Here is a 27,315-nt window from a genome sequence, read left to right on the forward strand (position 1 = left end):
TCCCTGAAGATTGCCTCCCATAGTGGTTAGAGTCTAGTCTAATTCAGATCTGAATTAGAATTCATGTGCTACCAAGAGGGAGGAAGAAGAACACAGGATGCAGAGATTCACATAGTCCGATCTCATATGCAAGCATATTCCAGTCCATCCTACACCATTGTTGGGGCCCTCCAGAGGTCACCTCTTCTGCAGTCAGAGAGCTTAGCCTCTCCCCTAGCTCAGAGAAAAGTATCTGCACCCCCTCCCCCACCGTCTGGAGAAGTCTGCAGGAAAATATCTTTCTTGGGTCTTCTCTAAATCCCCCTCACTGAAGTTTGAGTGCCCTCCCTAGGGCCCGGTTTCCCCTGGAAGACAGAGAACAACCATCCTCTAAATCACCATGTCTCCGTGGAGACCCGGGAATGGAAGGGAGGCCCTGGCTCCATCGCTGGGGTTGGGGACCCCGAAGGCGGAGGGGCGTGGCGAAGGGCGATGAGCATGAAAGGGAGACCCCGCTGAGGGTGGGCTAGGGATGGGAAGGATGGACACCAGGTATAAGCAACGGTTCGGGGCTGCAGGGGCGGAGAGCCCGGCCCGAGCGCGGGATGGACAGAGATGAAGGGAGCCAACCTCACACCTACAGGCTTCGGGGACCAACAAGATGGCTCCCCGCTAGGCCCCAGGAAAGTCCCAGCAAGCAGCTGTTGCTGCCGACCAGTCGGCCCCCGGACCCTTTTCTTTGGGTCCCTTACCTCCCTCCGCCCCTGCCTCGTGTCTCAGCCCAGGTCCAGCCGCTGCAGGTTCGAGTGAGGCAGGTGGGAGGGGGAAGGGGGAAGGGAGCCCGGGAGGGGGAGGGGAACCTGAGGATGGAGAGGTTTGGGGGGGGGTGAGGATGGAGGAAGGTCCCCGCCCCTGCGCATTCGGAGCCGGGGAGCCTGAGCCCGCCTCCTCTTTGGACGAGCGCTCCGGCCCCGCCCCTGCAGCGTCGGGACCCCGCCCCCTGACGAGATTCAGCCAATGAGCGGCCTCGCCCGTAGCCCTTTAAGAGGCGCTCACTCCGGGCGCCGCAGCCTGGCTCTCGCCGGCCTTGCGCGCCAGAGGAGGTTTCCATGGAGACCGAGGCTGGGCCCGGGAGGCCTGCCGGCGTTGCCATGGAGACAGCTCCCGGGCTGGGGCTCTGCAGCCCCGGCGCGCGGTTGGTTCAGAGCCCCGGGGAGGCGCCGCGCGAGGCAGGGGTGGCGGCCGCACGCTGGGACCCGCAGAGGCACTCCTTGCTCATCGTGATCGGAGACATCGGCACCGAGAGCCAGCTTCGGGCCGTCCGGGTCCACCTGGAGCAAGGTGAGAAGCAGGGCCCCAGCGCTCCCGGGGCATCTTCCTCCGGGCGCCGTTTCTTTCCGGCCACATCCCCCGCAGCCCGTGCATCCCGGTCAGCGAGGGCAGCTGCCCTCTCCAGCCCATTCCATACTCTCCCCACTCCCCCCGTGCCCTAACACCCCCCACCCAGCTTCCCCTGCCCTCCCCGCACTCCCTACTGCTGTCCCGCAGTCCCCCGGGCTCCACCCCCCGGGGCCCGCAGTGTCTCAGGACCGCGAATCTCCCCAACCTGGGGAGATTTTAACCTGCCGCAGCTCCCAGATACCACATCAGCCCCTCGTCATGGCCCCTGGCAGGTTGGGGCTCTTCTCAGTTGCCCCAGACAGGTCTCTGAACCCCTGGGAGCTGAGGTGCCAGCTAGAGACCACGATAGGACTTCGGGGGCCTATGGCGCAGCACTGCAGAGACACCACCTGCGGGGGACTCCTCAGCCTGCTGTGGGGTGGAGAGGAGGGGGCAGAGAAGGAGAGTCTAGAATCTCAAAAAGCTAAAAGGTTTGAAGCAGGAATGACAGCAAAGTGGGTCCAGAGAACTGGTTTTTTGGCCTCTGTGGCATTAAGAAAACTTTATAGAAAATTCTTAGATAAAAACTCATTCTTTACAAAGTTTATACCACCCTGAAATAGCCTGAAGAAGGTGAAAGTGAGGACAGGCAGGAGAAATTTTTCCTAGCTTTGCAGCAGTGAAGCAGATCTCTTACCCCTTCTGCATGTCTTGAGGCTCTTTTTTCTTCCTGCACCTGCTCCTTCTCAAACCTTGACCGTTTTGACCCCGTTCCTCTCTCTCTTTTTGTCTCTCAGGGATTCTTTCATGGAACATTGACTTATCGGTCTGCAACCTGAATCAGCAGCTGAGACTCTTCATCACCCGGCACTTGGCCCACTTCTCCTCAGAGGTCAAAGGTCAGATCCATCTGCAATTGTCTATATATCCTTTGGGTGTGGGTTGGACAGATGGGCAGGACATGGGTCTGGCTACTGGGACTTCAGACTAGAAAAGACTGAGCCTTCTGGGAATTCCAGGATCCTTTAAACTGATGGGGAGATGCCCAGGGGTTTATAGGGTGGGGGAAGAAGGAGAGGACAATAGAGATTTGGCTCAGTCAGAAGACAGGGATAATTTGATGACTAACGTTAGAACGACATTCATTAGTCCTATATGTAGGAAGTGGCTACTTCTCCCATTAAAAAAAAAAAATGACCAAAAAGAACCTGCTCTTTACCTTCCTCTTCTTGTTTTCCCACCTTTCTTCTTCAGAGCTTGAATAATCTCTCCCCAGCCCTTTGCTCAGTACTGGTTACTCAAGGCCTACCTATTAGTCAGTCATCAATATGCATTTATTAAGCACCTACTATATACCAGTCACTGTGCTAAGCACTGGGGATACAAAGAAAGGCAAAAATGTTCCTGCCTTCAATCAATTTCCTTGGTCCTCCTGTTTGGACTTTGTTGGCTCAACTCCTGTCAGTGCTGTGTCCTAGGAACCAAAAAGTGAGGAAGATCTCACTGGTCTGGAGTGAATCAGAGGTTCTTAAGTCTGTTATGATAGAGCCAGTCAAATCCCGAGAGAAAAGTTAACCCGTAGAAAAAAAGTCAAAGGCTCCAAATTCCTGTTGGAGTGAGATTTAGAAACTGCAGAAAGGAACTCTGATCCTTAGGAATTCTGATTCTTGGTTGCAAAAGCATTTTCATATATTCCTTGGAGGCTCCTAGGTTTAGGCTCTGAGGAGACTGGGAAATAGTGTTGCAATTCCAATATAAAAGCACAAAGAGTCACTGCTCAAAAGAAGCATGGGTAGACACATTATTGGCAAATTATTGGCATATTGAATTCAAAAAGCTCTAGCTTCATAGGAATAAAACATTAGTTGCACAATCCCCTCATCTGATTATGTTCATACTCTGAATAGTCAGCTTCTAAATTATCTAGTGTGTAGATTATCCAAAATAACTCCCCCTCCCCTTCTTCCTTTTCCTATTCTTCCCCTCTATTACCTGCTCACTGACACCTCTAGAAATAGTGCTTTTTCCTCCCCCTCTTCTTTTTCCTAATCTTAACCTCCTACTACCTGTTCAGTGATACCTCCAGAGATGGTGCTGGAGAAGGAAGAAAAGAAGGTTAATATAGTCAATTCCTCATTATTTCCATATGGATTGTATATTTGGTAGATTATATGCAGTAATTTTTTTTTAATCCCAGACTGATGTCCCTTGGATACCAGCATACTTTTGGGCCACATATTCCCTGTGCTATCAGATGTTGCATGCTTGAGGAGTGTCAACTAATTTTAATATCAGGCTAAGTAAGTGTAACATAACTAGGTAAATTTGTCTTCTAAAATAAATACAACAAATATAACAATTCTAAAAATAAAAATAAAACAATGTATTATGAAATCAAATATAAATGGTTTTTGGACAACCCTCTGAGTTAAATTATCTACATCATCACTTCCTCCATTAGTATTGATAAGAAAAAGAAAGTGATTTACCACTTATTGCTACTGGATGTTCTGACAAACACTGGATGAATGGGAAGAAGAGTAAAACTAACACCTAAATTGAGATTTGGGGTTCTCTCTTCATCTCAATGATCCATGATAAACTATCGTTCTCTTATGATCATGGAACCACAATAACAATAATGTCATAATGATTTCTGTTAACTTTTTGCTTTGAATTTCATAGAGTGTTTCTTTTTAACTTTTCCACAGCCCAATGGAATAGGAGGCATTACAATCCCCATTTTACAAATGAGGAAACTTGAAATTCAGTTTCCTGATTTCTAGTTATCCAAGGTCACAAAACTAAGGATTAGAACTCTGGTCTTCTGAATCGATAGTAGGCTATGTTGTCGAAAGATAGCAAAAGAAATGCAAATCAGAATTTAAACCAAGCAACTGAATCATACTTTTGAGTCAGGGTAAAGAAGAACACAAAGAATATCATATAGTAACTCTCACATATTCTCAGGCAAAAATGCAGATACTCAGTCCAGCCCAGGTTTCTTCAATCACAGACCTTGTCATGGGAACTGGGCTCATATATCCTAGGATCAAAGCAGTTTCTCTCTCTCTTCCCCCTCATACAAACATATATATAATATATATATATATATATATATATATATATTATATATATATACACACACACACACACACAGACAGACACACAGACACTCACATAGACACACACAGAGTGCCAGTGTACTGGTCCTATTTTAGACATCAGCATTTGTTGGTGTCAGATCGATGTCCATGAGGATAGGGGTGGGGTGTCCTGGAGAATTTCCAGGAAAATAAAAGGCACTCGAAGACAGTCCCAGACTCACCCTGCTCTATTTCCCCTCCTCTCTCCTCTAAGCCAAACACTTTCAAATACCAAGAGAGATACATACTACATCCTTACCAGCTGTCTCAGAGATACCAGCCAGGCCAGAGCAGCTGTAAACACTTCTGGAATGTTTGTGGGAAAGCAAGGTACGGATAGTCATAGAAATAGAAGAAACCCTGTTAATCATCTAATCCAGTCTCCTTTTTTAGATAAGGAAAAGAGAGGTCTAGAATGGACCTTACGCTTACTCAAGGTCACACAGTGAGAGTTATTGGTCCAACACAATCTAATACCTTGACTTTTATGTGTTGCTTTAAGTTTACAAATCACTTTATATTATCTCATTTGAACCTCACAGTAAGCCCATGAGGTAGGTATTTTTTATTTATTTCATTGTTGAAGGAACTAAGACTCAGAGATGTTAAGGGATTGACCCAAGATGACACAGCTAAATGTGAAAGGAAAGGATTCACACCCAGATCTTCTTGAAACCAAGGCAAGATCTCTCCATGGCACCACGTGATCCTTCAACACTGCTGTGTGTGATTCTTTGTGCTTATCCCACAGACATCCTGGTTCTTTTCTCTGCCCTCCTCTCCCCACAAGGTCATGGCACAACCCTATTCCAAGAAGCTGCTGAAAAGGGAATAACACTGCCTCACCCCTACTACCCCTGAGAAGAGTGGTCTTCCCTAAAAAGGAAACAACCACTACCTGCCTAATACTAAATACTTAGTAGTCAGAGAATGTCATTGTTGTCTCAGAAGATAGGAATTGCTTTGCAGAACAATGAGCCATAAATGGCACCTGTGCTTTCCGAGCCTTGATGAATGATAGTTCATAAGATCATAGCTTTAGAACTGGAAGAGACCCTAGAGGTCATCCAGTCCAAGACCCTAATTTTATGGAAGAGAAAACAGAGACCCAGTGACTTTCCCAGGGTTACATAGGATAGCAAGACGAGGGTTCAAATCTTGATCTTTTGACCACAAATCCAAGCATCCTTTCCATTGCACAGCAATAGTTGTTTTTTTTTCTCTTATTCTTATTAACACAAGAATTGTGGGTTAGGATGACCCTTCTACTACTGAGAATTTGCAGAAGTTTGGGGGATACAGGGGTGTGAGGGGAAAGAATATAACTCCAAGCAAGGTTGATTATCTGCAATGAGGGTGCTGGTCTACTCATTTTAAAGGGCATAGAGATGGACCTTATAGCCTGAGAGGCCTAGGAAAGCTTCTAGAGTCTCTCCAGAAAGCCATTAGCAGACAGATTTATCTATTCTTCAGACACCACAACCAGGGGCCACAGGGTCTAAGCTGTTGTTGACAAAGTGGAGGGACAAACAGTACTGACCTGCCCCTTTGGAATCACAGTACTCTCACCACAGGCCTTTCTGGACCCCTCAGTAGTATTCTCTCCTTCCCTTTATAGGAAAGTAGAATAATGTGCTTTTTAAAAAGTGTGCTTAAAAAGGCATATGTCTTCATCAGTTTATGGGTTTTTGCTCTGCTCGCTTCAAAATGTCACTCCTCAAACAAGCCGGGGCTCAGTAGGTGGGTAAAACAGAGGGAGAACTATAGGAAAACTATTGTCAGAACTGAAACTGTGTCCCCAGAGTATCCCCCTCACTCATTTCTCAATACAAGGTCTCTAGAGATATGTATGAGTAGAGCAGAGAGTGGGTAGAAAATGCCTTTTAAACACCAATAGAGAACAGGAATAGAGGATTGGTGGAGAGGGTGTTTCTTGCTATTATTTCTTGGTGGTGGTAAAGAACCCAGTCTGGGCAGCTTTTTGCCTTACCTTACAATGTCTTACCTTCCTGACCCCACCCTTCCCCACCCTTTCTGGATCCTTCTCCTCCTCAGTACTCCTGGGGGGAAGGAGAGTATGCTTCACCTCACCTGGTACTATGGCTATTTTACATCCCTGGATCTGAACAGTCACCCCTCCTCCTTACTAGGGTACTCCATGACTCAGCTCCTCCTCTTACTGCATAGCTGAGAGGGGGATGGGAGATGCTGGCTGTCCAGGACCAGGGACCAATTTGCTTTCTCTGACCTTCTGGTGCTTGCTCTCTGAGGTCTGGGTGAGGAGATTTTTGGAATGAAATGACACAGTAGAGTGGAAGGCAGCAAAGAGGGTGGGGAATGATGTGGGGGAAATGGGTACAGTTACCGGAATAGACTGGGAAGGAGGAAGGATGGTCAGAAAGAAAGGAGGAAGAGCCTGAGGACTTTGCAAATGGAATGAAAGTATTAAAGTTCAATAGGCTTTCACCTTGCTTACTTAGAATGTTTCACTAAAGGTGAGAAAGAGAAAGTATCACAAAGATACAGAGACTTTAGGGAGAAAGACATCAAGAAGACAGAGACAGATCTAGAGGAAGAAAGATAGGGAGTGATCCACCCCCACCCCACCCCCCATTTCTTATTAACATGAGAAAACGCGTGTCATCTTTAAGTGGATGGAAAGAATACATCTTAATGCATAACTTCTATGAATCATCGACTTAAGGTAAAAGAAGCTTGAGAAGTGAGTGGGGGAGTGGGTAGAGAGCTGATTTGAAGTTAGCATGTCTTGGGGTCCAAGTCCCTCCTCTGGTGAGGTGCTGGGGCAAATCACCTGACTATTCAGTGCTCTCAGACAACTCTCTAAAACTGTTGTCGCAGATGAGTGCATTAGTGGAGAAAGTTTCCAGACTGGGCAAATTAAACTTCCTTGGGCCTCAGTTTCCCCATTTATAAAATGAGGGGATTTTTCTAGGTGGTCTTGAGATCCCTTCCAGCTCTAGGTCCTTAACCTTGTGATTAAATCCCAGGCCCAGGCCTCCAAAAAATTGAGTCTTGGGTTTGACTTCCCCAGGAATTCTCACAGGGGGTACAGATGGAAGATCAAAGGCTCCCTTCTTCACATTCAAAATAAAGGCCCTGGAGGAACTCTAGAACATTTCTAGAACTTGTCTGAGACTTCACAGAATGTCCTTATGCCCCATCAAATGACAAACCTTGAGCCCCTGTTTTAAGATGGGCCTTATTTCATTTCACCCTTTACTTAGTTCAGCTGCTAAACTTCATGAAGCTTTGCATATGGTTCCCCTCTGCACTGCCTCCGCACTCCCCAGTGTTCCCTTGCTTCTGTCTCTCTTCTTCCCCTCCAGCCTCTTACTCCTCCTGGGACATGGGGAATTCTGCCTTGAACCCACCAAGGTACAGCAGATGGTACTCGCCAGAATGGGGGAAGGGATGGTCATCTCCTGTATCCTCTTTGTATCCTATCCCCCACCCCTTCCATGTCTAATGGAAAGTCCTGGGCATATTAAAGTTCATTAAATCTGTCTTAATTGACAGCATTGAAGAGAAGCACATGCTGGGAGGGTTGGGGTGGGAGAAAAAAGATTGTATCTCCTAATTCTTTATGGCTCCTAGGCTTCCCGCCCCTCCCCACCTCCAGACTTCTTTCCCTCAGTTACTTCCCAAAGGACTCCCAAAGAGATGTGGAGATGGAAGAGTAGCTCTAAAAGAGTGGAATACAGTGAGGGTGAGGAAAGAGTTAAGACTCCAGTGCCTCGTCATGGATCCAGCCCCCCATCCCCGCCCTGATCCCGCCTACCTCCCCCCAACCAGCCGAACCCTCCCCCCCCCCCAAGTGCTGCAGACTCTTCCCCATCGCTGCGGGTTGGGGCCGAAGCCACCCGCCTCCATGAGGGCCCCCCTCCCACACCCCAGGGTAGGAGCTGGACTAAAGGAGGGGAGGGCTGGGGAAGTCTAAGGATGGGGGAATGGTGGGCACCGGAGGAAAGGCAAAAGAGGAACTGGGGAGTGGGCGAGGGGAGGATGAGGTGGGGGTTTATAATTTGGGACTCTGGAGCCTAGGGGTGGGGTAGAAGACAGGCCCAAGGATGGTCAGAAGAGGGAGGAATTCAAGGGTGGGAGGCAGGAGGACCAGGACCGGGACCCGGGAAGGAGCTCAGTTTGTGTCTGTGACAGTCCTGATACAGACGGGGTGGAGCTCTGAGGCTCCTAACACCTAAGCCAGGACCCTCACTCCCTGAGCCTCCCCTCCATCCCATCTCTTAGCAGACACGTAGGGCAGAATCTCTGGTCTAAAGGGAGGGGTGGGGGGCAAAGGCTGGTACAGGGAGTGTGCCTTAGTGGGAAGGTCCCTGAGCCTCAGCTGCCAGACTTCCCAGCTGCTTGGGGTGGGGGTGGGGATGGGGTGGGGGGCAAGGAGGGAGTGGAGATGGCCTTGTAATGTGCTTCTGCATGGGAGGGAATACTGTGGGGATATTGGGGGGGGGGACTGGGGAGGGGTCATTGAAACGTGGCAGGAATGTCCTCCAGGACTAGCTAGTTTGTAGCCGTTATCCTTTACTGTCAGTGAATGTCAGTTCCAGGCTTCTAGAGCCCCCTTTTAGTCGCGTCCCCCCCTTCCCGAGGCCTTGCCTTTGGACTGGCTGGAACCGTGGAGCCTCACCCTCCCCATCAGCCATCCTTACCCTCCCAGACTGAGTCCTTGAGGTTTCCAGACCAATCCTTTCCTACGATGTCCCTGCAGCCCCCTCCTCATCTTTGCTTTTCATTCCTAAAGTGAGGGTCCATGCTTTGAGGGGCACACTCTGTTCCTGCTTCTCCCACACACTCCTACCCCTCACCCCACCCCACCCCCTTGCAGAGACAGCCAAGAAAATGACTTGTCATGGTGTGGGGGGGAGGGAGGGAGGAGAGAGAGGAGGAGCTGGAGCTGAACACACACCACACACACACACACACACACACACACACACACACACACACACACACACACACAGACACTGCGGCACACTGCAGCTGCTGGAGCCATCCCCCACACGCACCCGGCCTTACTGCGGAGCCACCTGCCTCCTCCACTGCCCTGGCTCACACCCCACCCCCACTTCCCACCCAGGAAAAGGGCCCCTAGTTCCCTGAGGAAGGGAAGCTGTTAGGGAAGAGGAAGATTGGGGTAAGATCCTATACCCTAGGTTCCTCACTCTAGGGAAAAGAGTTAAGTGGAAAGGGGTCAGAGATCAGGATGCTGTAGGAGTATGGGGACAACGAGAGAGAAAAACCATGTGTTTAGTACTAACTGGTGCTTTGGGTGTGATGGGGATGGAATTGGGAGGAAGGGGATACAGAGGGCTGAACTGGACTCAGAAGACCATCCAGATAAAAGGGAGGGGTTCAAACTGATTTCTTAGGGCCAAATAGGAAGCCTTAAGTGTGATATCAATCAGACTATTCGGTTTTTACTTTTTTGGTTGAAATGTATGACCTTTGGGGTGTGGGGGGATGGGGGACCTCAGGCTCTTTGCTCCAAAATAACCTCATTCCACCCTTTTACTCCCCATTAGCTTAACAGATGCCTCCAAAGTCCCCTTTCTCCTTTTAGGATTCTTTATTCCTAAATCATATTTGGTTTTTTTACTCCTTCCATATCTCTGGATTCCCTACCCCTCCCTTCATTCAGTTTGGTCCTGATAGCTATTTCTCTTCCATATTCTTTCCAAATTATATTTTACAATTTTGAGTCAGGTGTATCTTTCTCAGAAATCCCCTTATTCCAAATCACCCTAGCTTGGGCAACTACATGGGGAGGGCAAGAGGGACTTAGAACTAAGAATTATCAGGCAGTGTTTAGAAATCCACCTTTATGTCCCCTCTCAACTAAGACCCATAATAACTCCTCTGCCACCTTGACATATATGATTCAAAGACTAAGGGTAAGTAAAGGGGTGCTGACTTTTTATTTGTTTGCCTAACTCACCACCTGATTTCTTGCTAAGATTCCAAGAAATGAGATAGGATGTGAATGTGGAAATGGGGATGGGAGGGAGGGTTTGGAGCATTTCCTTACTCTCAATATTTCCTCTTCAAACCCTCTGTGCATAATCTGCTTTCTGGGCCCAGACATGGGGAACATAGCTAAGGTCAGAGGTGGGAAAAGGGAATCACAGAATCATAGAATTTTGGAACTAAAAAAGTCTTTAGAGATCATCTAGTTCCTGTCCCCTCATTTTGCAGGTGAGTAGACTGCATCCAGAGGCTAAATGACTTTTCCAAGGTCACACTGCTCTTTAATGGCACAACAGCACTTTTCCTAATTCCTAGCCTGGAGAATGTTTATATTTACCACACTGTCTTTTTAGATTACTCCCTGTTAGGATTCTGAGAAAGATTTTTATTAAACTGGGACTCTTAGGGGCTTCAGAAAGCATTATGAGACAGGAAAGTTCAGAGCCTCTGCTTGGTGTTTAGGGGAACTGTTTGAATTGGAATTTGGGGTGTCTAGTAGGCCCACAGAATAGAGTAAGGGAGAGGAGTCATCTTTCTATTTCTGAACTATCAAACTTAGGAATATAGATACCATGGATTTTTCTGACTCTTTCTAGAAAGAATACTGTAAATGAAATGGAGGGTGGGGAGAGAGGAAGGAAGATGCTTAGCAGATACTGCTGTTCCATTCCTAGCCCCATTGAAGGAAGGAAAGTCCACAGGAGAGTGCAACTGACAGGAGGGAAGCTGAGCAAGGATCATAGTCTTGGGGGACCTCCCAGCTGGGCCCCCTTCCCCCAGGCAGCACCAGGAGCATAGGGCTCGAGTTGGACAAAGCCTCCTTGTCAACCAGGAAGGCAGAGGCAGAAGTCTCAGCAGACAAAGCATTGGGGTGGGAGGGGAAAGGGGGAGGACTGGGAATATGCCTGGGAGACTAGAGGAGAAAGCTGATAACCAGTTTGGAGGGGGGGAGCTGGAGGAGAGGGAGGGTAGCAATCTCTGAAAAGAATAAGAGTGAATGAATAATAATAATAATAATAATAGTGATCATGATGATAAAAATAGCTAGCATTTAAATAATACCTATCATGTGTTGAATAGCTCTGTAATGAATAGCTCCCTCAGTTTCTTCATCTGTAAAATGGGAATGATCACAGTACCTGCCTCCCAGGGTGGTTGTGGGGATCAAATGAGATAATAATTGTAAAACCCTTAACAAAGTGCCTGCAAGTAAGTATAGTAAGCTCTATATAAATGCTAAGTTGTTTTGTTTTTTTAATGTGTGTCAAATATGTTTAGCACTTTATAAATATTATCTCATTTAAGCCTCACAACAACCCTAGGAGATAGATGCTATTATTATCTTTAATTAACAGAGAAACTGAGTGAGTATTTAATAAATTTCTGAGGCTGGATTTTTTTTTTTTTTTTTGGTGCGGCAATAGGGTTAAGTGATTTGCCTAAGGTCACACAGCTAGTTAATATCAAGTGCTTGGCAAAGGACTCAGGTCTTCCTGACTCCAGACCTAGTGCTCCATCCACCACACACCTTGCTGCTTCTAGGAGAGGCTTCGAAGGGCTAGCTAGTTACAGAAGCCCAAAGCGCTCTACTCGTAACCTAATCAACCTCTTTTCCTCCCCAGATTCTCATGTTCCTATCCCACTTCTTCTAGCCCTACCCTCCCAACTTCCATCATGCTTCCATCAAATCAATTATCTTTTCACATAATCAGTCTTATATCACCTTTTTCCTCCTTACTCTGCCCTTCGCCATTTAAAAAAATTCTTTTTTTTTTTCCTATCACAGGCCAACGGACTCTCTGTCATCAAAGTGAGACCCTTGAGACAGTCATCTTGGTAAACCCCAATGCAGGGAGCATCAACTCTGAGGTGAGCCAGAGGCCTAGTGCTTTTTCTTCTTAATACAGAGACATCCTCTTCCCCCCGCCATCACATGGCTAAGAAACATGCATTTGATCCCCAATTCTCCCTTTCCCACCATCTCTGAGTCCTTCCCCCAGAGGTATGATGCCATTCCAAAATATATGTATATAAAGGCAACCAGGGACTCATCTCACAGGACTGAATAAGGAAAAGAGAAAAGTACAAGTTGTCTTTTTGTGCATTTCTTACCTCTTTCTAGGTTTATTCCCTCCTTACCAGCCCATCAGCTCACAAATTGCTAATCTTGAGTGGACAGAGTTCAGAGCCTGGTGGGGACCTCATTCTTCAGAGTGGCACCTACTCCTACCAAAATTTTGCCCAGGTCCTTCACAATCCAGAGGTGAGTTTCACTTTGGAGTTTTGAATAAAGGAAACTAAAAGCAGGTAATCACTAGGGAACTTGGGATTGAAAAGGAAGTAGGGCCATGGAAGACATTAAAAGGGTCTTAAGTTAGAGACCTCAACCTTGGGAAGGATGGGGATGGGGACCCTGGTCAGAGGTGGAACACAACACCAGGTGAGAGGGAGATCAAGTCCAATGACCTTGACTGGGTTCTTATCCCATTCCTTCAGGTTGCACAGCTGCTCAGCAACAGAGACCCCAGTATTCAGGCCTCCCTCACAGTGTCGTGCTTGGGTGAGGGTGATTGGAGCCACCTGGGCCAATATAGCTCCCAGGAAACCTTGCATCTTCGGCTAAACCCAGAGCCCACATTGCCCACCATGGATGGTGTGACTGAGTTTGCAGAATATGTCTCTGAGACTGTGGATGTGCCATCTCCCTTTGACCTGCTGGAGCCCCCCACTTCTGGAGGCTTCCTCAAGCTTTCTAAGCCCTGTTGCTATATCTTTCCTGGTGGACGAGGGGACTCCGCTCTTTTTGCAGTCAATGGTTTCAACATCCTAGTGGATGGTGGTTCGGACAGAAAGTCCTGCTTCTGGAAGCTGGTAAGGCACCTTGACCGCATTGACTCAGTCCTGCTCACTCACATAGGTGCAGATAACCTGCCAGGCATCAATGGGCTCCTGCAGCGCAAAGTGGCAGAGCAGGAGGAGGAGCAGTCCCAAGGTTCCAGCAGCTACAGTGACTGGGTTAAGAATCTCATCTCCCCTGAGCTTGGCGTGGTCTTCTTCAATGTTCCCGACAAGCTGCGCCTGCCTGATGCTGCCCGAAAAGCCAAGCGGAGCATAGAGGAGGCCTGCCTGACCCTGCAGCACCTGAATCGTTTGGGCATCCAAGCAGAGCCACTATATCGGGTGGTCAGCAACACCATCGAGCCACTGACCCTGTTCCATAAGATGGGTGTGGGCCGGCTGGATATGTATGTCCTCAATCCTGTCAAGGACAGCAAGGAAATGCAATTCCTCATGCAAAAGTGGGCAGGCAACAGCAAGGCCAAGACAGGTATTGTGCTGGCCAACGGGAAAGAGGGTGAGATTTCCGTGCCCTACCTCACTTCTATCACTGCCCTGGTGGTCTGGCTACCAGCCAGTCCCACTGAGAAGATTGTACGGGTGCTTTTCCCTGGGAATGCCCCCCAGAACAAGATCCTGGAGGGGCTGGAGAAGCTTCGTCACTTGGACTTCCTCCGCTATCCTGTGGCCACACAGAAAGACCTGGCTTCTGGGTCTGTGCCGGCTAACCTGAAACCCAGTAAGATCAAACAGAGGGCTGACAGCAAAGAGAGCCTCAAAGCATCTGCCAAGCCTGCTGTGGGTAAGCTGGCCAAACGGGAGGAAGTGCCTGAAGAAGGGGCAAAGGAGGCCCGGTCAGAGCTGGCCAAGGAGCTGGCCAAGAGTGAAAAGAGGGCAAAGGAACCCCCAGAGAAACCTCCAGAGAAAGCAGCCAAGACTGAGAGGGTACGAACTGAGTCTAGTGAAGCACTGAAGGCTGAGAAGAGGAAGCTGATCAAAGATAAGACTGGAAAGAAGCACCTGAAAGAGAAGGTATCAAAACTAGAAGAGAAAAAGGACAAGGAGAAGAAAGAGATCAAAAAGGAGAGGAAGGAAATCAAGAAGGAAGAGGGGAAGAGGGAAGAGAAAAAGGATGCTAAGAAGGAAGATAAGAAGAAAGATGTTAAACCAGAACCCAAGAAATTTTCTAAGCCAGACCTGAAACCCTTTACTCCTGAGGTACGAAAGACACTGTACAAAGCTAAGGTCCCAGGCAGGGTCAAGGCAGAAAAGAGTCGGGCAGTCCGTGAGAAGGAAGTCTCCCTTGAACCCCGGACTCCTCCAGCCCAGAAAGAGCTGGCACCACCTCCAGCAGTCACTGCGCCAAGAGAGCTGGTCTTATCCTCACCAGAAGACCTCACCCGGGACTTTGAGGAGATGAAGCGTGAAGAGAGAGTTTTGCTCGAGCAAAAGGACAGTGACCTGGAGGTGAGGACACATCCTCCTGAAACTAGGCAAGAAGCACTCCCCAGCACAGCTGGTTTGGATTCTATGCCTTCTGGCCCAGGCCTGGAGCAGGACGAGGTGGTGAAGAGAGAGAAAGAGGTTTCTCCAGAAACCCCCGAAGAACCCACCAGCAAAGTCAGGAGCCCTGGTTCTGATGCCAAAAAAGAGGAGGGAAAAGATGTGGGGGAGGTCCAAGATGGGAAGCAAAGGGAAGCTGAGAAGTTTCCAGAAGTAACAGAAGCCAGGGAAGAGAGTGAACCAGAGACAAAGGAAGATGTGATTGAAAAAGCTGAGCTGGAAGAGATGGAAGAAGTACATCCATCTGATGGAGAGGAGGAGGAAGAAGAGCAGACAAAGGCTGAGGGTTTCTACCCAAAGCACCACATGCAAGAATCACTTAGGGTCACCTCACAGGACAGAGAGGCCCTTGGGGGTCGGGAAGTGGGACCACAGGGCAAAGCCCCTGAGAAGGAGACATCATCATTCCTCAGCAGCCTAGCTACTCCTGCAGGAACCACAGAGCACGTCTCATATATACAGGATGAAACCATCCCTGGCTACTCAGAAACAGAACAGACCATCTCGGATGAAGAGATTCATGATGAGCCTGAGGAGCGCCCTGCCCCACCCAGGTTTCCTCCAAGTACCTATGACCTCTCAGGACCTGATGCTCCCAGCTCCTTTGAGACTAGCCAGCCCATTGACAGCACTGTACCCTCTACCCCTGCCAAGGGTTTTGGGGCCCCAGAGGCAGAACTGCTTACTTACCCTCCTAACATGGTGGCTGCCCCCTTGGCTGAGGAAGAACATGTGTCCTCAGCTACCTCTATCACTGAGTGTGACAAGCTGTCTTCCTTTGCCACATCGGTGGCTGAGGACCAGTCAGTAGCCTCCCTTACTGCTCCCCAAACTGAAGAGACTGGCAAGAGTTCCTTGTTGCTGGACACCGTCACCAGCATCCCTTCATCTCGCACTGAAGCTACTCAGGGTCTGGACTATGTACCATCTGCTGGTACCATATCTCCAACCTCCTCCCTGGAGGAAGACAAAGGCTTCAAGTCTCCACCATGTGAGGATTTCCCAGTGCCTGTTGAGACGGAGAGGAAAGCAGAGGTCCCAGGAAGAGGCCTCAGGGGAGAAGGAGCTGCAGAAGAGGAGGGGGGAGATGAGATTCCCAAGGTGGAACTATCAGGGAAACTGCAGGATCATTATGGGTCCCCATTCTTTGACACTTCAGGACCGACTCTCCATGCAGGGGAAGCAATCCCTGGGGAACCAGAGGAGCGCTGCTTCAGCCCTGATGACAGCACAGTCAAGATGGCATCACCACCCCCCTCAGGTCCACCAAGTGTTGCCCATACACCATTCCACCAGTCTCCAGTGGAGGACAAGTCTGAGCCTCAGGACTTTGATGAAGCAGTTTCTTGGGGAGAGACTGGACGGACACCAGGAGTTGGCAGGGAAGACAGTTCTAAGGAAAAGCCCAAATCAGAAACAGAGGAAAAAGAATCAGGAAAAGAGGAGGAGCACATACCAGTCCTCAAGAGCCCTCACACCCAAGAAACAGCTGTGAGTCAAATCTCAGAGATGCCAGAACAGAACAAAACTGCCGTCTTAGAAACTGTGTTGGCGCCAAAGAGTCCAGCCCTGATTCCTACTGCAGAGATCCTTCCTGAAGATCTGGGGGTTTCCCTCCAAAAGGAAGATAGGATCCAAAGAGATGAGCCACCCCAGATTTCTAGCAGGATCCCCTCACCAGAAGATGCTGAGCCCCTTTCAATTCACAAGGCAGTTTCCCCAGATTCTGCCAGCAAAGGACTTGTATCACCGTATCCCCAAGGCTTAGCAGAACATGACTTTGCTGAGCCCCTCTCAATACACAAGGCAGTTTCCCCAGATTCTGCCACCAAAGGACCTGTATCACAGTATCCCCAAGGCTTAGCAGAACATGACTTACCCAAGGGTCACTGGCCAGAAGTCTCCCCTGAGGATACCAGGTCACTTTCTCTCTCAGAAGAGAGTCCTAGCAAGGAGACCTCTCTAGATATCTCCTCTAAGCAACTGTCACCAGACAGTCTAGGTACTCTCCAGTTTGGGGATCTGGTTCAAGAAAAGGAAGAGAGAGTGCCTCAAGCCCTGGCTGAAGATGCTGCCCATCCCCTGATCCCTGCATCTGACCATCTAGCCAAAGGGCTTTCTCTCATGGAAACATCTCCTACACACATTGCTCAGACCCATGTCACAGACAGCAGCTCCTTTGGAGAGACATCTGCCAGTCACTCCTCTTACACTGAGCTACTGAGAGACTCAAAACTTTCTCCTGGAGTGACCCCAGGCATTGAGCAGGACAATAAGTCCCTCCAGCAGAAAGGAGAATCCTCAGATGGGGATGAGGCTCTGGAGCAGTATAAGGCCTTTGAAGAGAAGGGCAAGTTATTGGAGGAAAAGGATGGGACCCTGATAGGAAAGAGCAGGGACCTGGAGAAGGACAAGGTATTAGAGGAATGTAAGGTCCAGGAGAAGGACAAATCCCAGGCAGAGGCCCTGAAAGAGGATAGAGGGGAGGACAAAGTCTTGGAAGGGGACAGGAACTTAGAGCAAAAGATCCCAATGGGAGAGGATAAAGCCCTAAAAGAAAAGGACAAGGTCCTAGAAGACAAAGTCCTAAAGCAGGGGGATGAAGCCCTAGAGCAGGTCAAAACACAAGAAGAAAGTAGGGTCCAAGTAGAAAAAGACAAGGCCCTGGAGCAGAAAGAGAAGACCTCAGAAGACAAAACCCTAGACAAGAACAAGGTCTCCATCTGGGAGTATAAGTCCCAAGAGCAGGAAGAGAAATGCTGGAGGGAAGAGGAAGATGTGAGGAGAGAATGGCAAGATACAGCCCCAACCAGGGAAGCTCCAGCTGGAGAACCAAAAGAGACTGCTCCCAAGTGGGAAGACACAGCCCATGAGCAAGACAGGTACTGGCAAGACCCAGAGGACAGAGCAGCAGAAGAGGAGACATACTGGAGGGAATTGAGTTGTGAGAGAAAGGTCTGGTTCCCACATGAACTGGACAGGGCCCCAGGCCAAGGGGCCCGACCACGGTACAGCGAGGAACGGGAAAGCACCTTCCTAGATGAGGGACCAGATGATGACCAAGAAGTGCTCCCTCTGGATCATACTCCCAGGAGCCCCTGGATCCCAGATTATAAGAGTTTCCAGGAGACGTTACCACAGGGTGAACTGGAAATGGAACGTTGGCTCTCAGAGTCCCCTACTGGACTTCCACCAAAGGAGGAGAGGGTAACTCGTTCCCCCTTTGAGATCATTTCCCCTCCAGCTTCTCCACCTGAACTGGCTGGGCAGATGGGTTGCTCAGGTCTGGATCATGCTGCTGCTCCTTCAGTCCTACAAGAGACCCCCACCCCAGAACCTAAATCTATGCCAACTACTCAGAAAGAACCTACTACACCTTCATGGCTGGCTGAGATCCCCCCATGGGTCCCCAAAGACAGGCCACTCCCCCCAGCACCTCATTCCCCTGCTCCAGTACCCCCCACACCTGCTCCAGAGCCTCTCCCTCCAGCCTCTTTCTCTTGGGGAATGGCTGAATATGATAGTGTGGTGGCTGCAGTGCAGGAGGGAGCAGCTGAGTTGGAAGGAGGGCCATATTCACCCCTAGGAAAAGACTACCTGAAGGCCGAAGGAGAGAGAGAAAGTGGAAAGGAGGATGGGACTTTGGACAGAGGCCCTCAAAGTTCACAGGTCTCTGAGGCTAGGGAGTGCTCTCCAGTCAAGGAGCCTGAACAGACAGAGCCTGAGCAGAGGGAGCCCACACCGTACCCTGAGGAGAGGAGCTTTCAGTATGCAGATATCTATGAGCAGGTGCTTCTCTCTGGCTTCAGTTCTGCTTGTCCAACCAGGGAGCCCCCATTGGGTGCAGTGGGGGACTGGCCCCCTCGAATCTCAGCCAAGGAAGAGGCAGCTGGTCGGCACACCCCTGCAGAAAAGGAGCTGTCATCTCCAGTCTCCCCTAAGGACCGGAGTTCAGACATAGCCTTCCACTATGCAACGTTTCCTGGACAGGGTGCCCTGAGGCAGGAAACAGAGCAAGAACAGGGTCTGGAGTCCAGTCCCATCCCTCCAGCTGTGCCTCCTCGTGCTGCTGCTCCAAGCAAAGTCCTCAGTCCCCTTCCTGATGGAAACATCCTGAGCTGCAGACCAGAAGGGGCGACCCTATCCCCAAAGGAAGCAGGGAGTGGGCAGGCAGAATGCTGGGATGAACACACCAGTGACTCTGAACTGGAGAAGGGGGCTCGAGAGCCATCAGAGAAGGAAGCCCGGCCTCTAAGTCCCCCGTCCTCTCCCCTTGCTGGATCTTCATTCCCCAAGGCTGGCTCCGAAGTTCCTACTAGCACTTCTTCCTCTGGCTCCTCACCCTCTGCCCCGACTAGGCCTAGCCTGGACTTCCCCGCGTCAGCCTTTGGTTTCTCCTCACTGCAACCATCTGCCCCGCAGTTGCCCTCCCCGGCCGAGCCTCGATCTGCACCCTGTGGCTCCCTTGCCTTTTCTGGGGATCGTGCATTAGCTCTAACCCCAGGACCCCCAACAAGGGCCCGGCATGATGAGTATTTGGAGGTGACCAAGGCACCTAGTCTAGACTCCTCACTTCCCCAACTTCCATCCCCCACCTCTCCTGGGGCTCCTCTCCTGTCCAATCTGCCCCGGCCTGCCTCGCCGGCCATTTCAGAGGGCTCCTCATCTGAGGCTACCACTCCTGTCATCACCAGTGTGGCTGAGAACTTCCCTTTAAGCTTGGCAGCTGGGGAAATGGAAGCAGGAGCAGCAGCAGAACTAGAAGGAAGAAGCCTCTGGGACCTCACAGCACTTAGCCCGGCGCCTCCAGCCACCCTGAGCCCTGCCCCTGCCCCTGCCCCTAGCCTCCCTGGGGACCTGGATGAAGGCACCCTGCCCTGCCGCCTGGAGTGCTCTGGAGCAGTCTCCAAGGCACTGGAATCCTGCTCAAGCCCATCCAGGGATTGTGCAGCCAATGGCCCTACTGAGGCCAGCCCCAGTCCCCCTGGGCTCCCCACAACCAAAGACGCTGAAGAGAAAGCTGAGCTTCGCCCAGACTGGGAGTGTGGAGGCTGGCCTGAAGGAGCAGAGAAGTGCACTCGGCCGGCCACACTTTTATCTCCCGAGCGGCCCTTGTGTCCAGGAGGCTCCACGGGGATCGGGCCCGGCGGTACTTCCCCTGAGCCAGAACCTGGGCCTCAAGGATGTGCTGCTGAGTCCTGGTCCCGCTGTGGAGAGCTGTCACCATCTTTCCTCAACCCTTCCCTGCCCAGGTCCGTCGATGATAGTGATCTTTCCACAGAAGAGGCACGGTTAGTTGGGCGAGGGGGACGGCGTAGGGCGGGGGGCCCAGGAGGTGTTGGGGGACCAGGTCCCGTGGCTGATGAGACACCTCCCACTTCTGCTAGTGACTCGGGCTCCTCACAGTCAGACTCAGATGTCCCCCCCGAGACTGAGGAGTGTCCCTCCATCACAGCTGAGGCAGCACTGGACTCAGACGAAGATGGTGACTTCCTCCCCGTGGACAAGGCCGGGGGAGTCAGTGGGGCACACCATCCCCGGCCTGCCCATGACCCACCCCCAGTTCCCCAACCTGACCCCCGCCCACCCCCTCCACGCCCTGATGTGTGCATGGCTGACCCCGAGGGTCTAAGTACAGAGGCAGGGCGGGCTGAACGGCTTCGGGAAAAGGAGAAAGGGCGGAGTGGGCGAAGGGCCCTAGGCAAGGCCAAGCCAGCCTCACCTGCCAGGCGTCTGGATCTTCGGGGCAAGCGCTCTCCCACTCCTGGGAAGGGCCCTAGCGAACGTACCTCCCGAGTCCCACCCCGGCCCCGAGCTACCACAGGCCAAGTACCACCTTCTGAAGAAAAGGACGGACACAATATTCTGACCAGGGGACTGGCAAATGGACTCAAGACTGGTTCAAGTAAGTAGCAAAAAACAAAAGGAAGAGAATTTGATCTAGGATGGGATATGGAAGGCTGGTACCTGAAAGAAGGTGATGGTACAAGAGAAGCAGAGTTAGTGGGAAACAGGGAGAGGGAGGTCCTGTTTTTGCTCCTCTATCATAACCAGAAATTTTGACATTTCTGTAACTCTAGCTGCCCCAGGCCAGAAGGGTGGTTCTGGCCCTCCAGTGTATGTGGACCTTGCTTACATCCCAAATCACTGCAGTGGCAAAACTGCTGACCTCGACTTCTTTCGCCGTGTTCGGGCAGCCTATTATGTGGTCAGTGGTAATGACCCCGCCAATGGAGAGCCAAGCAGGGCCGTCCTGGATGCACTGCTAGAAGGCAAGGCACAGTGGGGAGAGAATCTACAGGTGAGTGGAAGCAGGAGCTGGCAAAGAGGGAGAAAGCTTCTTTGTGACCAACTGAAGCAGAGAGAGAACAAAATCTGATCTTTTAGAGGATTTGGGAGGAGATAAAGACCCCTAAGACTTGGAGCTTCCCTTATCCTTTCACCCTTCTCCATTCTTAGAAATGATCCTATCATACTCTTATTTCTCCTTGGCATGTTTCTCCCCAATCCCTAACCCATCTAGGTAACTCTGATCCCTACCCATGACACGGAAGTGACCCGTGAATGGTACCAGCAGACACATGAGCAGCAGCAACAGCTGAATGTCCTCGTTCTGGCCAGCAGCAGCACTGTGGTCATGCAGGATGAGTCCTTCCCGGCCTGCAAGATCGAATTCTGAAGGGACTACTTTCCCCTCCCTTTCATACCCCTTTCCCCAGCTTTCCCAGAGAATGGCTGAGGCTGAGTCCTTTGGGAGTGGGGGGAGCTGTGGAGGCTGAACGAGGCAAGATGTTTGGGTTCTGGGGCTGCGTTGAGTGGGAGGTATCATTCCTCTCCCCCTTTCCCAATACACATCTCCTTCCCCTTTATCCATAGGCCTGAGAGAGGTCTCAGAACCAAAGGATTTCCCCAGAACCAAAGGGGAGCAGGGAGGTGGGGTAGGCACAAAATGGAGACAGGGGAAGATGGCTTGCTGCCTGGGGACCTTGGAATAACTCACTTTCTTCCAGTACTGTCAAAAGCTGGAGTATGGGTGGGAATAAGTACAGGACCCAGGGGTTCTCATGGAGAGCTCTGTCTTCCAGCATGGAGGAAGATCCCTCCCCACTCTTGGGGGAAACACCCTTTCTCAAAAGTATTTATTTTGCACCCCAGGATTTCCAATTATAATTTATGATATGACCTGGGGACATGTCTATTAAATATCCTGAGCTACAACCCTGTCTCTACCCCCTCCTACCCTCCCAGTTCTGGCAGGAGTTGGGGGTGTCTTGCTGCTACCCTGCCCCCAGGATTCCTTCACATTTGAATGTCTCAATCCAAAACTTGAAGCTCCTTGGACCAATGGGCCGACCTGCGGAAGGAGGTTCTACTTTCCCCTATCAGCCTCTGCTCATCAGGAGTCAGAAAAGGCAGGGATCTTGCCTCTAATCCAAGTCATATGCCAGGGGCCTAATGCCCAGGCCAGGACTGTTGGGCAGCAGAGGGGATGAGGGAGGAACCAGACTAGCCCAGTCCCAGAGCTTTCCCAAGCCCCCAGACTCCATGGCATATTCCCTCCCATGCTACTGTCCAAACCTTTCCTGCTTGGCTTCTATGCATGTGGCCATCTATGCTGGCCTGGTGTGTAATGGGTGAAAATAAGCCACTACCTGAACCCTGACATTTGACACCCCAACATTGTGCAATACCCCCAACATTTCCAATGCCCTTCCATCCTGTAGCTGAGATGGGGATGCTACTTCCTCCCTAGCCCAGAGTTCTCAGAAATTAGAGCTAGGAAGTGGAAGCCATAGCAGAGAAAGAGTGGGATGGGGGAGGCAGGGAGTGCAGGGGAGGAGGTGGACCTAAACTACAACTCATCCCTGCAGATGAGCACCTTAGACAAGGGGACCTCCCCTCTTCCCCCAGAAAGTTCATGTGTTGCCCTGCCAGTCTGCTGCCGATTGTGAGGCCCAGACCCTGACAAGTTGGGCTCAGCTCCTATCCTGAAGGGAAGAAACCAAAATAAGTTATTTTCCTTGCTCTCTCCCCTTGCTGCTCTGCTCTTCATCCCTGCCCAAGCTTCCTCTCCTGGCCCCCCCCCCCCACACTCATCTTCCCACTGTTGTAAAGGAGCCACCTTGAACATTAACAATAAACCAACTTTGTGGCAGTTACCCCCGGACTGGCCAGGTTCTTGTTGACTTCGCATATTGCTTAGTTCATGGACCCCAGTTTCTCTCTGCTCCTCCTCCTCCATCTCATATGATTCATCATAGCTTCAAAGAAGGTAGCCAGAAGCCTCCAAAACATGTAACATGTATGTGTTAGTGGAGAAATGGGATATCCCTATGCCCCACTGTGCTAGTTTCTGAGGACAGGTAGAAAAGCTTAAATGCAGAAAAGAACTTGTGGTGGGAAAAACAAGTCAATGACAACTTGGGGAGGATACCTGAGCAAGGGATTTAGAGTCCAAGGAAGCAGGAACTTATGGTTAAAAATGAATTAGGATTATAGACTAATTGTAGGGTCCTTCACTGTCTACAAGATCCAGAATTTCCTCGGGTTCAGATCCCATCATGAAAATTCATGACTATAAAGCAGCCTACAGTTAAGTGGGGATTTGGGTAGGGTTTCTAGAAATGGTCAGGTTCCAAGGGGGTACAGAGAGAAGAGCTGCAACTATAAGAACTCTCACTATCCTGGTTATAGTTTCTACCCTTGGATTGAAGGAAGTGGCAAAAAATGAAGTGTCTCCCCAAAATGTTCTTCTAAGACTCACAATCAAGTTCAGTAATGGTGATCTAGAGTGGATTGACTCCACAAATCTCATAAGAAACTGTGTAAGAAAACCAGAGCTCTCATGACTCAGATGGCTACACCCTCCTTCCTTGACCCCAACCCCACTGCTTAAACTCCTCAAGGCTTCCCCAAGTCAGCTGGTCTACAGGAATCTCCTAGAATAACTTGGCCTCCATTTCCTTTCTATTGTATTTCTATGCAATAGCATTAGTTATCAACAACACAAATACCTATCACCCACCCAGATACACAGTCACATGCTCACACTTAGACCACCACTGAAGTCATTATTTTATATTTATTGAGCACTCACAATGTTCCTGCCCTCACCCAACCCAAATGACTGTATCTCCCTTCCCACCCTCCCTCCCCCCACCATCTTTGGGAAAAGCTTCACAATCACATCTGGCCCTAAGGACACAAGAGAAGCAAGGACAAACCTCACTGGGACCCTGGAGTGCTTGATTCCTTGGTGGGTCCAGCCCTGGCCTCACTACAGCAATACCCACTCATACATACATACATACACACACACACACACACACACACACACACACAAACACACACACACATATATATTAAATCTTTGCTCCTGTCTGTACAATAGTGATCTCTTCTAATTACTTAAAATAAAACCTAATTCTCTCTCCACTATAGACTCTCTCCCCACATTAAACCAAGATACCCCTCAGCAGTTGGCCAAGGGTCCCCTGAAGGCAAGATACCCCTAGAGCAGCTTTAAGTGATTACTCTTAATTCTTTAGAGCACTTTGATACCCATCCTATGCCAGCTCTGTAGTCCAGGTGGATAGGAGGGGGGGGCACTTGGGGATAATATGGGAATATCTATAGCCCAATTTCAGTATCAGTGGCCATCCAGGATGGTTAATTGGGGAATGGGATCCTCTCCCTCTCCCAATTTACTAGGTCATCCTAAATATGCCCAAAGAACACTGGATAGACCTCTTGAATGCCCATGGGGCCCAAGGGAGCTTGGGAGGTTACTCACCCTTTGCTAAGGCATTAGCCAGAATCCAGGGCCCTCACCTGGGATCCCATCTCTTATCTGTGCTGATCCTCAATTATCTTTAACAGCAAAAGAGCATTTCATTCAACTCCCAGTTACCTGGAACCCTCTGACCTATTCTGAGGAGTTGAGGACACTAATTCGGCAACTAGATACAAGGGACCCTTAGTAGAGGGCTCCATTCCAGCCCAGCTCTTGCCTCAATAATACATCTCTTCATGAGGGGAGAGGTTATTTCCTCAGAGCCCTCTGATTGGAGCCAAAGCCTGTAACTGACAGGTGAGGTGGCCAGCATAATTGCTGCTGGTTCAAATGACTGGTACAATATGACCACTAATGGTAGAGTCCTTAGTCATGTGGCGCTGGTGGGAAGGGAGGCTGCTGGTTGAAGGTCAGAGATTGGTCTAAAGGGTCTGGGTCACTAGACAGGTAGTGGTCTTGAAGAATATTCTTTCCAAATAGTTGATCAATCTCCTTAGTGTCTTCCTGAGTTGGCTGGTCAACCTCTTCAAGAATGCCTTGAGATGGCAAGTCAACTTTCTCAGGAGCCTCTTGGTACAGATGATCAACCTCCTTACTACCCTCTTGGGTTGGCTGGTCAACCTCCTCATCGGCTTCCTGGGTGTACTTGTCAGCCTCCTTACCAGCTGTGTGAGTTAACTGGTCAACCTCCTCACCAGCCTCCTGACTTGGCTGGTCAATCTCTTCAAGAATCTTCTGGGAATTGAAGTCAATTTCCGGGGCTTCCTTTGGAAGTGGGTCAATGTCCTCATTAACCTCTTGAGAGAGCTGATCAACTTCAGTAGGGCCCTCCTGAGCTAGCTGGTTGACCTCTGAGGTTCCCTGAGTCAGTTTCTCAACTTTCACCAGAATCTCTTGGGATGCCTGGTCTACCTCTTCAAGGGCTTCCTTTAACAGCTGGTCACGCTCAGGCATGTCCTGAGATGGCTGGATGATTGCAGAAGGCTCTTTTCCCATCTTTGTTGTCTCCTTGCCCCCATCCTCAGGGATCTCTTGAGGCTGCCCATGGCTTTGATGCTCCTCACTCACTTGAGAACTCAGGTTTGGATGATAAGTGAAGCCAAAATGGGAGCCACCATCTACTGAAGTAGGGGAAGAGGGGCCAGCACTAGACACAGTGCTGGAGGGACCACTGCTATCTGTAAAGCAAAGCAAAGGGACAGAGTTAGGACAGCAAGAGTACTATGTACCATCCTCTACATGCAGCTAGAATATACAGACTGGGATGGGCCAGAGCCAGTCTTGCTCTTGGGGAAGAATGGACCCTAAAGCTCAGGGATCTGATCTCTAACTTATCAGAGATAACATAGGGTACATAAAATCCTATTAAACTATAAACTTAGTGAGAGCAAGAACCATGTTTTATTCAAACTCTACAGCTCTCCTTAGGGCCTAGCATAGTGCACTCAACACAGCAGGCACCACAGAAATATCTTGATGAAGGAATGAAATGAGTCAGAGATGAGTTAAGAATATATAATTTTCAGCTTGGCACCATAGAAACTTTCAAAAAAATCTTCAAAGCAGGTATAATATCATCTTTTTTAAAAAAATCTATTTAAGGTAATGGCGTTAAGTGACTTGCCCAAGGTCACACAGCTAGGCAATTATTTAGTGTCTGAGGCTGAATCTGAACTCAGGTCTTCCTGACTCCAGGGCTGGTGCTCTATCCACCGCACCACCTAGCTGCCCCATAATATCATCTTGTTTGTATTGTTTTGTTTTTTAGGTTTTTGCAAGGCAGATGGGGTTAAGTGGTTTGCCCACGGCCACACAGCTAGGTAATTACTAAGTGTATGAGGCCGGATTTGAACCCAGGTACTCCTGACTCCAAGGCCAGTGCTTTATCCACTATGCCACCTAGCCGCCCCTCCATAATATCATCTTGAGACACCTTAAGGCATACAGCAAAGTGCCTTCAAATGAGATCATATTTGTAAAACCCTTAGCAAAGTGCACAGCACATAAGCCCTTCGTAAACGTTTGTTTCCTTTCTCCCCCTACCCCCAAACCTCCTCCCCAACCTTGGATGAATTTGCGAAACCCAGGGCAGCTGCAGAATGAAAATGTGCCATAAGTAAGGAATGGAAATGGGGACTAGCGGTCTCCATGCAGGCATAACAATGTGTATACATAAACACACATGTGTATACATAATTTAATCTAGAAATATTTACACAAAGGTACATGTGTTTATGATCATATATAACACATATATGAAATCATACATATCAGAGAGAAATAACAACTTAAGGTTAAAAAATACTTTCCTCACAACACTTGTAGAATAAAAAACATGTTTTAGGGGAGACTTCCCACTTTCCCAAACCTGGGAGCACTACCAACCCAAATCTGCTCTGAATTTGGATTCTAAGGAGTTTGTTCAAGCAGCCACTTTCTCATACCAGAATAAGGAGGAACTGAGCCTGGAAATCAGAAAGATGCTCCACCAGTCATGTCAATCTGTGATTAGATGTTATCATTCTGGGCTAAGAAATCTACATTCAGTTGAAAAGAAAGGGATTAAAAAAAAATAAAATTTGGGCCTGTGCAGTTTGAACTCATTTTTTTGAGATG

At 49.6% G+C, this 27,315-nt stretch overlaps 2 protein-coding genes across 12 annotated transcripts in view; one reads left to right on the forward strand and one right to left on the reverse strand.

Moving 5' to 3' along the window:
- Positions 1-1,088: 1,088 nt before the first annotated feature.
- On the forward strand, positions 1,089-24,392 carry MAP1A (microtubule associated protein 1A). 3 transcript variants are annotated; one of them, XM_074235251.1, is made up of 8 exons: positions 1,089-1,320; positions 2,157-2,258; positions 12,292-12,374; positions 12,628-12,768; positions 13,002-20,197; positions 20,294-20,811; positions 20,987-21,207; positions 21,430-24,392. In XM_074235251.1, the coding sequence occupies exons 1-8, from the start codon at positions 1,089-1,091 to the stop codon at positions 21,583-21,585; spliced, it is 8,649 nt and encodes a 2,882-aa protein (XP_074091352.1). In that variant the 3' UTR covers positions 21,586-24,392. The 3 variants fall into 3 exon arrangements, with proteins under 3 accessions (XP_074091352.1, XP_074091351.1, XP_074091353.1); XM_074235250.1 differs by having other exon boundaries at positions 13,002-20,811; XM_074235252.1 differs by lacking the exons at positions 1,089-1,320; positions 2,157-2,258 and adding an exon at positions 8,337-8,421 and having other exon boundaries at positions 13,002-20,811.
- PPIP5K1 (diphosphoinositol pentakisphosphate kinase 1) overlaps positions 24,040-27,315 on the reverse strand; it is a 45,141-nt gene continuing 41,865 nt past the window's right edge. For 8 of the 9 annotated variants that reach the window (XM_074235259.1, XM_074235258.1, XM_074235257.1 and 5 more), the window contains one exon: positions 24,040-25,877. In XM_074235259.1, the coding sequence (XP_074091360.1) occupies positions 25,066-25,877 (812 nt within the window). In that variant the 3' untranslated portion in view covers positions 24,040-25,065. The remainder of the gene's footprint in view (positions 25,878-27,315) is intronic. The other variant, XR_012478132.1, reaches the window with a different exon arrangement.

The sequence above is a fragment of the Macrotis lagotis genome, chromosome 4, assembly GCF_037893015.1.
Source record: "Macrotis lagotis isolate mMagLag1 chromosome 4, bilby.v1.9.chrom.fasta, whole genome shotgun sequence".
Taxonomy (NCBI): Eukaryota; Metazoa; Chordata; class Mammalia; order Peramelemorphia; family Peramelidae; genus Macrotis; species Macrotis lagotis.